Below are 18,265 nucleotides of genomic sequence, written 5' to 3' on the forward strand. Positions count from 1 at the left end.
TCGACAACACTGTTCCAGCTCCATATTTATGACACTTCATTTAAATGGCCATTTTTTTTATATTTTACATAGCAGGATATGCTTAAAAGAAAAGACCGCCTCCATGGTGTAGTGGTTAGAGCGTCCGCCCGGACAGCGGAAGGTCGCGGGTTCGATCCCCGACCGCGTCATACCAAAAGACGTTAAAATATGGTACTTGGTCGTCCCTGCCTGGCGCTCGGCATTAATGGGTACAAAAAGGACTGGTCGGCTCGGAGTCAGTATAATGTGTCTGAGTGGGGTATTCATGCTTCACTGCGCATGGTATCTCAGTGGGCTAGCACTATAAAACCAGCTTAGGTCTGGGCTAGTACAAGCAGCCACACATACACACGTATGCACGTCGTCATAATTCCTTATTATTCCTTATTATGAGCGAAATATTCTCAAGCACGACGTAAAACCCAATTTCACCTCACCTCACCTAACATCGAGTTGTAAATCGTCGACTCTGGACTGGACAATCCAGTGTTACATATTGACCCTCAAGTTGATACAATATGTCAAACGTGCGAAACCAAAAAACAACATAGAAATGTGATGTTATTGGCACATATATCCTAAAAGTAACAAAGTTTACAAACCACTACAATAGTATTACAATGACGGTACTAATAAGAGTGTACTAAGTAGAAATTCAATAGCAATAAATATCGTCATGAAGATGAACAATCTTTTACGGAAAGCAACATCTTTATTGTAATAGATTCGACCTTTCGGTGTTGTTATTTATTATAATAGGATATTTATATAGCGTACGTATCCCCCCCAACTAGTGCAAGCTCAAGGTGCTGTTATTTTTCCCTTCGATCATTGAATGTCAATCTTAACAGCAGATCGTATTATCAATCTCAACTCCCTGGGGAGTATACAACTCTTGCTGCCACTAGGCGCACCGAGTTAGTGTGGCTTTCTCATCCTAACGAGGTACCCATTTACAGCTGGGTGGACTGGGACACATAGTCACAGTACTTTGTCCATGTTCACTGCACGTTGCTGTACCCGCAACTTGGTGTTTGCACGTATTCATGTGGCCACCATCTGGTCATATACCAACGGGTTCGTGGGTTCTTTTAAGTGTACAGGGTTGTGTACTGTACACTAGGGGTTGTGACAACACTGAAAGAGAGTGCACACAAAGTTGACTCCAAGGTTTTACACCCGGTCACAAGTGAGCTCGATACCGGCACCTCAACCTCGCTGTATCACTAGCCTGGCGCCTTAGCAAGCTCACCCACCGCGCACCTACGTCGTCGGTATACGGTAGCGTTGTACACCCACGCCGACGGTATACGGTAGCGTTGTACACCCACGCTGTAGGTATACGGTAGCGTTGTACACTCACGCCGTCCGTATACGGTAGCGTTGTACACCCACGCTGTCTCTGTACGGTAGCGTTGTACACCCACGTAGTCGGTATACGGTAGCGTTGTACACCCACGCCGTCGGTATACCGTTTCGTTGTACACCCACACCGTCAGTTTACGGTACGTTGTAGACCCACGCCGTCGGTATACGGTAGCGTTGTACACCCACGCTGTCTCTGTACGTAGCGTTGTACACCCACGTAGTCGGTATATGTACATCCACGCCGTCGGTATACCGTATCGTTGTACACCCACACCGTCAGTTTACGGTACGTTGTAGACCCACGCCGTCGGTATACGGTAGCGTTGTACACCCACGCCGTCGGTATGCGGTAGCGTTGTACACCCACGCCGTCGGTATGCGGTAGCGTTGTACACCCACGCCGTCGGTATGCGGTAGCGTTGTACACCCACGCCGTCGGTATGCGGTAGCGTTGTACACCCACGTCGTCGGTATACAGTAGCGTTGTACACCCACGCCGTCGGTATGCGGTAGCATTGTACACCCACGCCGACGGTATACAGTAGCGTTGTACACCCACGCCGAAGGTATACGGTAGCGTTGTAAACCCACGTCGTCGGTATACGGTAGCGTTGTACACCCAATGAGAAAAAATACGCAGAGCCGATCGATACAGTTTTGTCGCCTCTTTTGACCAACCAACAGAGTGCCTATTCGAACCTTTCCCCTCGGGACTATGTGATGAAGATAACAGGTATTTCTTAGGATGCGTTAATCGCCGACTTGTTACTGTAACTGGGTTATATACTATTGAAAATGTTGACGATCATCCCGAGTTAATAGCATGTCGAATATGAATGAATAGGGATATCACTAATATTATTTACTTTGGTGTAGACAAACCGAATCTGGGAATGGAAACCACCCATTCATTCCTGTTAGGTATTCATTTTTAAGGCGTACAATAACCGTTATGTATTTGTGTCGTCAATCACAGTACCATGTTTCAGATCCATATCACAGACGTGAACGACAACTGCCCAGAGCTTGACCAAAGTACGTTTTCCATCTGGGCCAATCCTGCTCTCCAAGCAGTCCCCATTGTGGATCTAAACGCCGCAGACATCGACTCCGGGAACAACTCCGTACTCAGATACTACCGATCAGATGTCACGGCAACGTGAGTTTGTAATCTATTTCAAGATAAACTTTATTTTTGTTGTACTGATAATACTGTCAGTGGAATATACACTAAATAAATAGTATATTTATGTTGCGTAACGTAACGTAAAGTAACGTAAGAAACGTAAAGTAACGTAACGTAACGTAAAGTAACGTCAGAAACCTTTCAGTTAACAATGGCGAGCCTCTCTGCGACAGAATGCATCAGGTGGTCAGTCTCGGTCGATTGCGTGACATGTACGCCAAACGATGGGGACGTTTGCTCACAATATAAGTAATTTCATTGTCCAACTGTCCAGGGGGAGGTGGGGTAGCCTTGTGGTTAAAGCGTTTGCTCGTCACGCCGAAGACCCGGGTTCGATTCCCCACGTGGGTGCAATGCGTGAAGCCAATTTCTGGTATCCCCACCGTGATATTGCTGGAATATTGCTAAAAGCGGCGTAAAACTGAACTCACTTTCGGTTCCAGAGTATTGTTACTGATATTAATATATAAATATGTCTTATATGGCTGTAATATGGTTGCCTGAGTATTATTCATATTTGCAGTCCCCCAGTGTCTTTTAACGAGACGGAAGATCTTCACAAGTCTGTTTACACGAAGAACACAACCCTCAGTTTTGAGGTGTTCGTCGTTGACGAGGGCGTACCCCGCCGTGGTGCTAAAGGCACCGTCACGATGGTGTTGGACAATTCCTGTCTGGTGTCTGTGGAATATGAACCAATCGTCTTTGATTTTCCACTCGACGAAATAACAGGGGACATTACGTTTGTGGTGCCAGGGTACTACCATTATGAGTTTGGTGAGTTGGTGACGGGATTGCGAAGATCCGCGTCTATTTGACCCGTGAATATGGCCATAACTGATCTTGTAAGAAGCGAATAATGGAAGGTGCTGAGTGGTTTATTCCAGTTTTATCCAGCAAACTATCTATTTATTGAGCTGCATATAGCACGACAGCTGCAATTGTGAATTCAATAAAACTTTCATCGTATAATACCAACAAATAATGTTTTTGTGGCATATGTTGGTGTGTGAGAGTTAGGGCAGAGCACTTATATGTGAATTTGTTTTTATGTTTTATAATATACCTTGAACGTTGAACAAAACTGGCATGAATCACGATGTTAGTTTCCGTTTTGGCACACATTTAAAACATTTCGAACATGGAAGGGGTTTTGTTGTTCTTACAACTGTCTTTGTTGATTACCGTTTACTCAAAATCACTCCAGGGATTACTTATTACAAACCGTGTAAGTGATGGTTAAAGAACCACTAAACTTTGTTTTTGTTACTCTTTTAACCATTACATATGAAAGATTTGTGGTTAGTCTTATGCGGAACACCAAATTTATTCTTTAAAACTTGTGGTTAATTAATACCGAGCGATTAAAAGTGGCCAAAAGTCGCCTGCTTCCCTCTCGCCCGACAACGAAACCACAGACAGGTTACGTAACTCTGTCGCCAGAGCACTGCAGTGACGTCATATGAGGAACGATTTTCAGTTAGTTGTATAGAAAGTGTGTAGCACGCTCATCATTTTGATGATTTCTCGACATGAACGACGACATGCCGAATCGTTGCTTTGTCGTCAATTGCTCCTAGGGGTCGGATGATGGTGTCACCATGCACAGATTTCCACAGGACCCCGCAGTTCGTGCTAAATGGGTTATGTTTGTGAGTGCGAAGCGAGCGTTGTGGAAGCCTGAAACGATATCTTACTTGTGTTCAGATCGCTTCACGGAAGTTAAAGAATCAAAACTACTTACTAGTTATAGTAAAATATGTATATGATTGATGACCATAAAGATTTTCCATAACACAACTTGTAACATAACGATTACTTCCTCGGAAGTGAGGTTGTGGTCGAAGTAACAATAATATTGTAAGTAGTATTATATTGACACCCACCTCGCTGCCAGGAGAGAAATTGTTATGTTATATGCTGTTATGTCATGCAAAATCCTATTGGCCATCAATAAAATACATATTTCACTACCAGTAGAAAGTAGTTTTGATTTTGTAACTCGGTGAAAACAAACCTAAATAGCATTTATCCACAGACTGGCGGATGTTCGGGACAGGGCGCCGCCATTTTGAAAATCGTAAAGTCTGTTAGAATTAATGAGATTATAGTTTGTTTTCATCTAAGTTGAAAATCAAGACTACTTTCTACTCGTAGTTAAATATGTATTGGAATCATAAACCAAAAGCATTTTGCATGACACAACTTATAACATAACGATTTCTTCCACGAAAGCGAGGTGGGGGTCGAAGTCACAATACTGCGCGATAAATTTCTTGCTACATTCACATGGTTAATGTCCACTCACCAGTATGTAGATACTAGTCAATGTGTGTCTTTATATTTGGTCTTATAATCCTAATTAGTTTATTATCATACTTTTATGCATTTTGAAACTAAATAAAAATCTGACGATCTGCTGATACTTATAGTGAATTTATAACAGAACTGTAATATCTAGACATTTTATAGTTTGCCAATGTGAATCATAATTCGCACACACACTCTAGTGTATGTTGTCTGTCTCATTACACTTCATGGCGAAAACAATGATTCTGTTGAATGCTACGACAAATGAATAAAAAACAAAATGCAAATATTAAAATTAAAACAGATTAAAGTTATAGGAACAATATCAGGCCATTACCTTGTTTGAGGAATGTATCCATCAATATCCACAAAACTGTTCCAAATGATGTGTCTTTTAACAGTTTAATATACGAAAAAGTGATAAATCTTTTCAGGTATTGGTGTATAGTCTCATTGGTCACCCAAGATAGCACACCTGGCAACTAATTGCATAATGTCCGCCTTTCATTAAAAACAGTAATTTAGTTAGCCAATAATGGGCAATCAATCAATGTATTGCCGGTTAATCCTTTGAAAGAAGGACGTTGTTTTTACGCAGACACCGACACGGCAGAGTGTATTCAGTATAGATTAGTAAATCTACATACATAAACACTACCTTTGACAATTCCGCTGTGTAAGATAAAAGTAATTAATCAATCAGCGTGTTATCGGTTAATCCTTTGATCGATGTTTATAATGTTGAATATTTTACTCCAGACACAAGAAATGCCAAATGGGAACCTTTGTCGGGTAATCTAAGTGTGTTACCACTAATTATACCTGTTATAAATTCATTAACTGACCATCAAGTGAATGATGACAAATAACATGTGTAGGTTTATACCACCTAACACGGGTTACAACAAGGGAGTATTAATTGCTGTATTGCATGTGAAAACTTATGGGCCGACACTGTTTTGAGAATACAAACAGATTTTTACATGACATGATTAAATATCGAGGTAAAAAAACACAGAAATGGGATCAATTTCGATCAGTCATTATACAAATAGGGCCTAACGACACCAATCAATTGTGACAGAAGCGTCTATGAAAACAAGTTGTAACTCGGAAACTAGGCAAAGCAGGAGACAAAATTAAATGCCAGTAGATTGTGAGAACATATAGCTTTCATTTTCCACAACACCTGTCACGATTTCAGGTTTATACAAGCCTGTAAACAAGATAATTTACCCCCTAAAATGTAGATGAATTCTGCATCGGCCCTCAAAGCTATTCCTCATATGACGTCACAGAGTCGCGCCGCTCTGATTGGTTGAAATTTCGTTCGCGGGTGAGAATTGTGCACTGTTGTCAAAAAGGTCGATTTAAGTCAATTAAAGGTCGAAATGAGTAGTTTTAATGACGGGGTTTCATTTATAACGATGCCAGTTAGTGATTTATGTATTTTTACCCCTAGGGTTTATGTGACCTTTAAATAGTAGTGTTGGGAATTGGTTAAAATCTCATAATTGATGATTGGTTCATTACCACCGATCAATCATCGAAAATAATTGGTTAGCGTTATTTATAAAATTTGTTAATGCACAAATTAAAAAAAAAAATATGTAGTTATTTTGAGGGGTTTGGGCAAAATTTAACATCTCTAAAGGATGACTAGTATGTTAGGAACATAAAATTCTTGGTGTCTTTAAGATAAATTCAATCATGACTTGGAACGAGCTTGTAATGTTTATGAAATGTAACAGACAAAACCAACCTTGTGAAAAATATCGTTGATGAAAACAAGTGTTCCAGAATTGTTTGTGTTCGATTATGAGAAAACGTGATCGATTGCTTTGTCGTTTAGTCACTGCGACCAATCTTCGATTATTTCAATTAATCGGATCACCACTATTAAATAGACAATTGTTTTAACAACATGTCTTCCAGTTTTCGCTTACACGAATAGAAACTCACCATATAGTATCTGACCTTTCTCTATAACATGTTTGATGTGTTGTAGAATGTCTGCGGGTTGCTGGGATACAGAAGGCGTTTATTCGGGATGAGTTTCTCACTGCTTCATCAGCTCAGCCAGAGAGTGGACCAGAGAGGGCCCGTCTCAACATGACGTCACTTTCAGGTAACTCAGTGTTATTGTCTAATCGGTGTTAAACAGTGTCTTGAATAGTGATTACCAAGTTGAGGTGATGTGAAATTGGGTTTAACGTCGTGCTTGAGAATATTTCGCTCATATGACGACGTGCATGCGTGTGTATGTGTATGTGCGGCTGCTTGTACTAGCCCAGACTTAAGCTGGTTTTATAGTGCTAGCCCACTGAGATACCATGCCGCAGTGAAGCATGAATACCCCACTCAGACACATTATACTGACTCCGAGCCGACCAGTCCTTGTTGTACCCATTAATGCCGAGCGCCAGGCAGGGACCAACAAGTACCATATTTGAACGTCTTTTGGTATGACGCGGTCGGGGATCGAACCCGCGACCTTCCGCTCTCCGGGCGGACGCTCTAACCACTACACCACGGAGGCGGTCTCATACAGAAACATGAAGTATAGCTCCTGTATACAGCTTTGTGATCAATCGAATATTCTTGTATGTGTTGATTTTGTGCTCAGGAATGTTTCTACATTTGCCTTTGCATGTAAGTTGTCTTAGTGAGTGAGTTTAGTTTTACGCCGCACTCAGCAATATTCAAGCTATATGGCGGTGGTCTGTAAATAATCGAGTCTGGACCAGAAAATCCAGTGATCAACAGCATGAGCATCGGTCTGCGCAATTGGGAGTCTAAGTGTATATATAGATGTCAGACTGCACTAGGTTTCTGAAAGGATAAGGTCATGGTTCCATCATATCTGATGGTTAAAGCCATGGTTCCACCATATCTGGAAGGTTAGAGTCATTGGATTGGTATTTGTGAAATCAAGATTCCATGATTTCAGAATGGTTTAAGCCATAGGGGTAATTATTTCTGAAAGATTTAAATATGAGCACATAACTCCAGTTCTGATGCATCTGCATTGGCTCCCAATAGTCAAACGGATAGACTTTAAGATTCTTGTGCTTGTATACAAAGCTTTTCACCGTATTGGCCCATCATACATCAACGAACTGATCCAGTGCCATCCACCCTCCCGTTCCCTACGGTCTAGTAGTGCCCAGTTACTAGTTGTGCCACGTACGAGGACAAAGACATTTGGAGACAGATGTTTCTCAAAAGCAGGTCCTATGCTTTGGAACAACATCCCATTGGGCATTAAAAGTGCAGAGAAGATCTGTGCATTTAAGGGAATGTTGAAAACATTCTTTTTCAAATCATGTTACAGTTCCGAGTGACTCTTTCCTTGTCAGACTCATACGAAAGCGCCTTTGAGCAGGACTCATCTGGATATTGGCGCTATATAAATCTCTATATATTATTTCAGAAAATTAAAATTGGAGTAGAATGAAAGGTTAGAGCCACAGTTCCATCATTTCTGAAAGGTTAATCGAGGTTCATTATATCTGAAAGGTTAGAGTCATGATGACATAACACAACAAGCTGACATGTTGTCAATTTACTGCAAAGTTTAAAGGGGCATTACACAATACACAGTATAGAATACTATAGCCCATTCGGATTCTGGGACAGTTTAAGTCACCAGCACCATGTTGAATACGAAAGACACATGAATGAGGATTTGACTGTGAAATTGTGTGATGACGACGATGTGTGTACCTCGACGGCGTTAACGTTGCTGGTGTAGTTGATCCGAACTCAATATATTTGCTTCAGTGATAAAATAAACTTTATACAATATCAGGATTTCGGGGTAGAAACAAAAGTTTCGTGTCATCTTACGTCGAGGACGAAGATCGTTACTCATAACATTATTCACGGAATTGTCTTGATCGTTTACACGCCGCTGAATATTGCTGGGTGCGGATTTGAAAATGATAAAAAACAGACAAAATATATTAGTTAGTGAGTGAGTGAGTATAGTTTTACGCCGCACTCAGTCAATCAGACAATCCAGTGATCAACAGCATGAGCATCGATCCACGCCATTGGGATACGATGACATGTGCCAACCAAGTCACCGTGGCTGACCACCCGATCTCGTTAGTCGCCTCTTACGACAAACATTGGTTACTGAAGACCAATTCAAGCCCGGACCTTCACGGGTCAAAATATATTAACTTTACAGTGATGTGAATAATCTTTGTCGGTAGCGGAGCTTGGCGGGTTGACTGGCGGATGGGTGGCTGCCGTTGATGACTCAAACCAGTGGATACAGACGCAGTTAGAGGAACTCTATGTGATCCGCGTCATACAGATTCAGGGCAGGGAAGACGATGTCAACTACGTCCCAACCTTCTCCGTGTACGTCAGCGATGACGGCATCACCTTCAGTAAATATACCGACGGGTCCGGCCTTGATGTAAGTCATTAGTCGTTGTCAACGTTTGTTTCATTAATTATAAAAGGGTATTAGAAGAGATATTTTCTGTAGAAAAAGTATTTCAAAGAGAAACAATAAAATTGAAAAATGCAATCTTGAATGGAATTCAATCATCCCAATATTCTGCAACTAATTATCATCACATCTTTAAAGCAATGTATCTTAACCTTTCTTGTGTTTGTTGGTGCTGTATACCTTTGATGTTGACTTTGTTACCATGGGAACAAATAAAACAAAACAAAAAACCCAAACAAACTTTTGTTGTCAAGTTTGCTTGAGATCATAACGTTGTTTTCTTAAAACTATATGAAAAGAATATTTTGTTCTGTACGGGTAACTCGGGATGGGTAATTTAGAGGTTGAAGAGTTCGCTCGCTCGGCAATAACGTTCTAATCCCCACATAATCAGTATAATATTGTAAACTTTCGGTAATCAGCACAGTGACATGGGTTGGATATTACTAAAAGGCTGCGCACAGTTATTTGTTGCTAGTCTGGACGAGACAATCCTGTGATCAGTAGCATCAATGTACGCGATACAGGCACGATGACATGTATCGAACCTGACCACACGACATTGTATTTCAATCGTATCTTACGACAATCATGGTCAGTTCTAACCCAGATCTTAAACAATTCTAATACATTTAGATAAATAATGTTTTAATGGTATAGCATTTCTCCCACGTTGCAGGTGTTCAATGGGGCAGTTGACCAGACCACTGTTGTGGATGTGAGCCTGGAGCCCCCAGCCCGTGGGAAGTATATCCGTATTAACCCCCAGACGTGGGTGGGGCACGTCAGTCTCAGGTTCGAGCTGATTGGCTGTTCACAGCGGGAGGAACTGCATTGTAAGTTTAGCCTTGCTCCAAGACTGTACTGAATGATAAGTCCATGGATGCATAGTGAGTGAGTGAGTTAAAATTTAACGTCACATCGGCAATATTGCAGCCATATCGTGACGAGAATAGTTTATATCAATATTCAAATCAGTGAATGTATAACGTAAAAACCTGTCATCGAAGGACAGTAAAAATACTAGAATATCACAGCTATATAAATTTAAAACTAGTACGCTATCGTAAAATTAAATCACTATAGACAGTACAAAATAAACACGGGCTATAGATCGCCAACACCAGAAGGTAGATCACCATACCAGGGACCATGGGGACTTACAGTACCTTGGCTACCTGCATGGACCCTAGTTGGATTTACACCATCCCTTCAGCTGCTGGCGATTGTAAGAAATGTTAGCCAAAATTAAAATGACAAGAATGCTACGTTTAAAAATCCTGGCAAGTTTAAATTGACTTTGAACATTTTGGGACTTACGTACCCTCTCAGAGGATGCATAGTAATTCTAAGAGTATACTCGGCAAGCCTAGATAAATCGTCAGTGAGTGAATAAGTCTAGTTTTACGCCGCTTTTGGCAATACATGTATATCAGTAATATCACGGCGTCTGACACCAGAAAGGGGCTTCACACATTGTACCCATGTGGGGAATCGAACCCGGACCTTCGGCGTGACGAGCCAACGCTTTAACCACTATACACCGTCAGTACAACGACATCAATCATTCACATGGATATCGTATTCTATTACTTATATGGTCTTGGAATGATTTTAACTTATAATCAAATTTTCTGTGGGGACTTGTGCAAGTATAGTGAACGTTAAAAGCACTGGGTGCTCGCACCTCTGGAACAATCTTCCTCAACAATCAACACGACCTCATCTAAAACTCTACATCACTGTTCAAACCACTACTGAAAACCATGGAAAGCAGTTGACGACTGGCTGTTGATATTTCCGTGTGTATATACTATGAGTATATACTGAGGCGTACATCAGACCTTATTACCCGAGGGAGAAGCAAACAACGTATTTATCTTACCGCCATGTCAAATGTACAAAATATCATATCTCTTTTACCTGTCTGTACCAGAAAATGCTGTCTACACAAAAAATTGTACTGTAATGTTGTTAGCTAAATATAGTCATTTAAAACCTTTAAGAGACCTACGCCTAAAAGTAGTACATGTATATTTTTTCGATCAAATGTAAGTACAGTAACAGTTTTCAGATCACATCACATACACAAGTACATACTGTTGTCATATTAACATAGCAATATTATTCGGTCTTCCTATTCAGAATGCAGGTATTGAGGCGCGGCGGTGTAGGTGTTCGCTGGTCACACTGAAGGTCCGGTTCTGTTTCACATGTTGGTACAGTGTGTGAAACCCAGCCGTGATATTGCTGGAATTATGCTAAAAGCGGCGTAAAACCATACTCACTCCATATGTTACATGTCATTATCAGTGTCAGCCCATTGTATGCAATTTTCGCTTCTCAACCAAACAACAATGAAACTCTCGCTTTGTATTACGTCTGTATGTTTGTTTCTTTTTAGATCAGACATCTTGTGAGAGGTGTGAGACCACGTGGTACTGCCCGGGGGACGGACACATGCTGCCGTGTGGACGTTGTGACCCCCCAATGTCCAATTCCACCTGTGGCCGCTCCCCGACAGAGCACAGTTTTGGTTTAGCGTCGGAGTGCACGTCCTGCCCGCTGGGTTGGGTAAGTGTACTTGCCTCGCAGATATATCATTGTAAACAATACCCACACTGTAAACTCTCTGTAGATAGAGGAGCGGCGGGGTAGGCTAGTGGTTAAAGCGTTCGTTCGTCAGGCGAAGACCCGGGTTCGATTCCCCACATGGGTACAATGTGTGAAGCCTATTTCTGGTGTCCCCCGCCTTGATATTACTGGAATATTGCTAAAAGCGGCGTAAAACCAAACTCACTCACTCTTTAGAACTGAAGCTCTTCTCCACCTTAGTGCTAACTCAAATTGGAAGAAATCAAACAGAACAGTTGCATCAACTGTTGTCTTGATATGAATGTTCAATGTATGTATGGCGGTGGGGTAGCCTTGCGGTTAAAGCGTGCAGTCGACACGCTGAAGACCCGGGTTCGATTCCCCACATGGGTACAATGTGTGAAACCCATTTCTGGTGTCACCCGCCGTGATATTGCTGGAATATTGCTAAAAGCGGCGTAAAACTAAACTCACTCACTCAATGTATGTATGTACTCATGTACAACCATAAGTAGTTTGGAGAACTGAGGAGGAGGCTGACTGACAGCGGACCAATTTTGAATGCTGTTTCAGAACCCATTGTCGACTACCATCCAGATAACGATTCAATCAAAGAAACTAAAATAATGAAACACGAATAATGACATTCGTAAATATCCAATAAAAATATAATATTAGTATATATCTATTTCCATATACTTTCGTATATATTTCTGTTCGTCCTCGTGGATCATTAAAATAGTTTGTGTTTTTGTGTAGATGACCATATATCGAGAAACAAACCAACGAGACTTCCTTTGATCCATTGTAATGATCCTGTCAGAAGTTTTGGCGATGTATCAAACACATCTATTTTATGCTTCAGATCTGTAAAAATGGCTACGCAGAACCCTGCGAGGAGTTCCACTACGTGACGTACTGCAATGACTCCTACTGTCCGGACACATGCACCCAGTGTGAGTCAGGGTATGCCTGTCGGGGCGGACAGAGGTACTACTGCGAGGTCGGCACGTGGTCAGATGGAAACAAAGGTAAATTCTAAAACTTTAAACAACTGACTCTCTAAAACTAAACTACCCAATCATCGTAGAAATATACAGTTGTTGCAATTTGTCTTTATTTGAAGAAAATATTTTCACTAAGTGAGTGAGTTTAGTTTTACGGCACACTTAGTAGTATCCCAGCTATATGGCGGCGGTCTGTATATAATCTGGACCAGACAATCCAGTGATCAACAGCATGAGCATCAATCCACGCAATTGGGATGCGATGACATGTGTCAACCAAGTCAGCCAGCCTGACCACCCGATCCCGTTAGTCGCCTCTTACGACAAGCATGGGTTACTGAAGATCAATTCTAACCCGGATCTTCACAGGTATTTTCACTGGGATACGATACCTGTCAGCATGAAAATCTGAGAACACCTGCATGGTTGGTTGCTTAAGGTGAAATTTGTAATCATCCAATTAGCCTCAAGGCTACGAGTAGTGAGTGAGTTCGGTTTTACGCCGCTTTTAGCAATATTCCAGCAGTATCACGGCAGGGGACACCAGACCAACATATCTGATTTCTGACTGTCGAACGCGGTGAGTTCCGAATGCAAAAAAGAAAAACCGCACTGTGATACATTTCTGCATTCTGTCGTTTCTGAGCGCCATGATTTTTTACCAAGCATCCTAATCAGTCAATGTTCGCTCAGGGTTCACCTCAGATATTCACACAGGACACTTTTGTATCTTATCTATCTTTTTTCCTGTAGAATTCTGCGAGCTGTGCCGACCTGGCACCTACCAGGATCAGTCAGGACAGACCTCTTGCTTGCCCTGCCCGAATGGGTTCCGCAGCACTACAATGAAGGACCGGTGTGAGCCGTGCAACCCCCGGTCCTGGTCCAAGGGGGATGGGACTGACTGTGAGGCGTGTTCCGACAGCACCCAGTGCCCGTGCATTAGCAGCACGGGACTTTGTTTCCATGGAGTCACGTGCAGGAATGCCCAGAACCCCGACGGGAGTTACGGCCACGTGTGCGATCCTTGTCCACATGGCTATAACGGGGATGGCGTCACCTGTACTGACATCGACGAGGTGGGTGCAGTTTATTTCATCTTCAGTTTTGAAAATATATACTATTGAAAGGGGAAGCATGACATATATCTATAAATAAATTGTTGACGCCAAACATCCTAACCATGAGCGTTTACTTCTGTGCGGCGTAAAACAACAACCAAACCTTACGCGCCACACAAGCTCCACCCAGCTTCGTGCCATTTCTAATTTTAATACTTCGAAAGAAATGTATTTTATCTTTTTTGACATCTGTTTCTGTGGGACCCGTGAAGATCTGTTAGAATTGATCTTCAGTAACCTATGCTTGTCGTAAGAGGCGACTAACGGGATCGGGTGATCAGGCTCGCTGACTTGGTTGACACTGTCATCGTATCCCAATTCCGTAGATCGATGCTCATGCGCTGTTGATCACTGGATTGTCTGGTCCAGACTCGATTATTTACAGACCGCGGCCATACAGCTGGAATATTGACTGAACTCACTCACTCTTTCTGTCGACTGATTCTGCTTATCATGTTATGCTTGTGTAGAGACCTTTGCAGCGTCTGTAACGTGAGGTGCGTCTACGAGCTATTGGCATACTGGAAAATGGCAGAAATGAGCGTCAAATGGAAAACGTGCTTCAATGTCTGTGATTATCAGGCTGTGGAACAAGTACCGACTAACCAAAATGGTTGACGATGGACAAGTAACGTTTCAGATGAATGCCAATTCATGTTGCACTTTCCGCGTGGTCGTTTCTGGCGAGGTTGACATCAACGTGAAACCTCAAGACAGATCAAGCCGTGGATCGGCTATGGTGTGGAGTGGGGTGGGTTTAGTGGCGATCCATCATATTGTGCAAAGAAGGGTAACTAGACCCTGCTATCGGGACAAAGTGCAGACACCCATTGCTGTTCCGTTGGCAAGGGTTGTGGGTGAACGTTACGAACTGATGAAGTCCTTCGACATTTACTTTATTCGTGAAACACCCGCGCACCTGTAGAAACGTAGTCGGAAGACATTATGGACTCAAACCCACGATCATTGGCTTGTGACACGACTATGGCACGCAATTATGTACACAATAGTGGCGCATTAGTCTACTCGCCTATCTTTGCCCCAGAGCACCAACAAACTATAACCCATCTGTAAATTCATGTTCACGAAGGAGGAGTTTGGTATAATATGGCACCATTGCTTTCAGTGTGTCGATTACTCTCCATGCTGGAATTCGTCGTCGTGTAAGAACACAGAGCCAGGCTACCAGTGCCGAAGATGTCCTCCAGGCTACACAGGATCGTTCGAGGACGCCCTGGCCTACAACGTGACCCGCCGGAACTTCATCGACTGCAACCAAAAGCATGACCCTTCCCCTATCCAGCACTGCGAAGACACAGACGAATGCCTCACCAACAACGGAGGGTGTGACCAAAATGGCTACTGTCATAACACCGTGGTGGGTGACTCGAATATAGAAATTACGAAAAAATATGTTTTTACAAACAAAGTGGCAGTGGGGTAGCCTAGTAGTTAAAGCGTTCGCTCGTCAAGCCATAGACCCGGGTTCTATTCCCCACATGGGTGCAATATATGAAGCCCATTTCCGGTGACACCAGCTGTGATATTGCTGGAATATTGCTTAATGCGGCGTAAACCCGCACTCACTCTGTCACTCACACACAAGGTTCTTTCAAAAGACATAACCGGAACATATGAAAGATATTTGAGTATTTGTAATAATGCAACATTGATTTAGAAAAAAAAAATGTCAATTTTACCAAAGTTTTGCCTTTCTTCAGTTTACCTCTCGGAGTTAATAGTGAATAGTTTTTGTGCGTAATTCATTCGATTGCCTCTGCGTAATTTTGATATATCATTAAATTTATAAAATTAACTTTGATTCGTATGTAATTCGTGTCTAGATAAATAAAAAAATACGAAGTGTTTTTCAGTTGCTGGGGAGAAATGCGACGGGACAGAAAGTCTAGCTGTTCCTCGCACCTATATATTGATTTTGAGGGTAGGAGTATACATCCGATTAAAGCCCGTGAATATTTCGGTTCTAGGGCAGTTTCAACTGCGGTCTGTGTAAAGATGGGTACATTGGCAGCGCTAAGTACGGGTGTGAGCTAGCGGACTTCTGTCTATCAGGTAAACATGAATGTAACATCAACGCCACCTGTGTCTACGCCGGCCCGGGGGACTACAGCTGTCTGGTGAGTACGTGTTAGTACGTGTGAGTACGTGTGACTGCCTCCGACTACATGTGAGTATGTGCGTGCGAATACATGTGAGTACTTATGATTTCGCACAAGTATATTTGACTACGTGTGCGTATCTGTGCTTACTCCGACTCCCAAGACTACTATTTACCGGACTGTACATATGAGAACGTTTAAGTACGTGTAGGCACAGGTAAATACGCATGAGTACTCGTGAGTACGTTAGTGTGATTGCATACGAGTACGCATGGATAGATGCGAGAACGTGCAAGTACATTACCTCTACCTGTTTTTACCAGATACCCAAAGTGACGAGATCTGCATTTCCTATCCAACGGCGTCTAAGCATTTTACGGAATGACATTTGCGTACTTACCTAGTTTTATACGCTTGAGTACGTTTAAGAGATAACGCATTTGAGGTGAGGTGAGGTGAAATTGGGTTTTACGTCGTGCTTGAGAATATTTCGCTCATATGACGACGTGCATGCGTGTGTATGTGTATGTGCGGCTGCTTGTACTAGCCCAGACTGAAGCTGGTTTTATAGTGCTAGCCCACTGAGATACCATGCCGCAGTGAAGCATGAATACCCCACTCAGACACATTATACTGTCTCCGAGCCGACCAGTCCTTGTTGTACCCATTAATGCCGAGCGCCAGGCAGGGACCAACAAGTACCATATTTTAACGTCTTTTGGTATGGCGCGGTCGGGGATCGAACCCACGACCTTCCGCTCTCCGGGCGGACGCTCTAACCACTACACCACGGAGGCGGTCGAGGATACTTGGTAATCATTGGAAAATATCCAGCAATATCTATGTTATTCTCCAGTACGGTATTGAATGGTCCATGCTTATTTCAACCGTGTTGATGTTTTATTCAACTACACCTCTTTACCACAGTGCAACAACGGCCTTGCTGGGAACGGGTTCACCTGTGGACCTGACCCTGACCTTGACGGCTACCCGGCGGAAGGCATATCCTGTAACGGGGAGGAGTTTGGAAACTGTAAACAGGTCAGTGCAGTAGATACACATCGCCTTACATTTGAAGTAACGATATGTGCCCTCTTCCTGCTACACATCTCATGAGATTCGAAGCGACCGGTGAACAACGCTTTCTTGTTTATCATACACCTGGGAATCCTATTTGAATGTATGGGTTAGGTTACTTAAGCTACACAGGGGCGGCGGGGTAGCCTAGTGGTTAAAGCGTTCGCTCGTCACGCCGAAGACCCGGGTTCGATCCCCACATGGGTACAATGTGTGAAGCCCATTTCTGGTGTCCCCCGACGTGATATTGCTGGAATATTGCTAAAGCGGCGTAAAACTAAACTCACTCACTACTTAAGCTACACAATATTTCAAGCATTACAACGGCGGGATACACACGGACCTACGACTGACTGACTGAGTTTGGTTTTACGCCGCTTTTAGCAATATTCCAGCAATATCACGGCGGGGGACACCAGAAATGGGCTTCACTCATTGTACCCATGTGGGGAATCGAACCCGGGTCTTCGGCGTGACGAGCCAACGCTTTAACCACTAGACTACCCCACCACCCCCACGGACCTACGAGGCTCACGTACCTACCTCAGATGTAGTTTAAGTAGACTAACTCTTTGTAATGCAAACTTACATAACGATAAAGTCTTGCCATTATTCATGCATATTAATGAATTGATACAAAACTAAATAGTGTTATTACAATACCAACCAAAATACCTCCTGCTTTGTTACTAACTGCGGTAAGTACATACAAAAGCGCATAGTCGAAAATATAGTTACATATTTCAAGACAAGTGCTCTGGAAAGTGAATCATACATTTTCCTGAGGAATATAAAGCATATCCACATTTGGTTTGGGAATCTATTAAGAATCACTGTTGGATCTGTAGCTCTATGTAGCCACAAAATACGAAGAAGCACGGGGATTCGGTTGCCGTAGCCACTGTGTTATGTGACCATGTTTTGCTAATGTTAGTGCATGCTTATATTGCATATAACTAAAAATCCGGTCGGGGTTACCGTAGCCACTGTGTTAT

General features: G+C 42.6%; 1 protein-coding gene across 1 annotated transcript in view; it reads left to right on the forward strand.

Moving 5' to 3' along the window:
• Positions 1–18,265, forward strand: part of LOC124284975 — a 96,169-nt gene that overhangs the window by 57,974 nt on the left and 19,930 nt on the right. The window contains 11 exon segments of the mRNA XM_046721104.1: positions 2,379–2,548; positions 3,099–3,352; positions 6,894–7,013; positions 9,106–9,314; positions 10,030–10,186; positions 11,755–11,924; positions 12,811–12,976; positions 13,706–14,031; positions 15,200–15,451; positions 16,062–16,211; positions 17,121–17,234. Of these exon segments, the coding sequence (XP_046577060.1) occupies positions 2,379–2,548; positions 3,099–3,352; positions 6,894–7,013; positions 9,106–9,314; positions 10,030–10,186; positions 11,755–11,924; positions 12,811–12,976; positions 13,706–14,031; positions 15,200–15,451; positions 16,062–16,211; positions 17,121–17,234 (2,088 nt within the window).

This window comes from Haliotis rubra, unplaced genomic scaffold, assembly GCF_003918875.1.
Source record: "Haliotis rubra isolate DU_JTF1 unplaced genomic scaffold, ASM391887v1 Scf35, whole genome shotgun sequence".
In the NCBI taxonomy this organism is placed as follows: Eukaryota; Metazoa; Mollusca; class Gastropoda; order Lepetellida; family Haliotidae; genus Haliotis; species Haliotis rubra.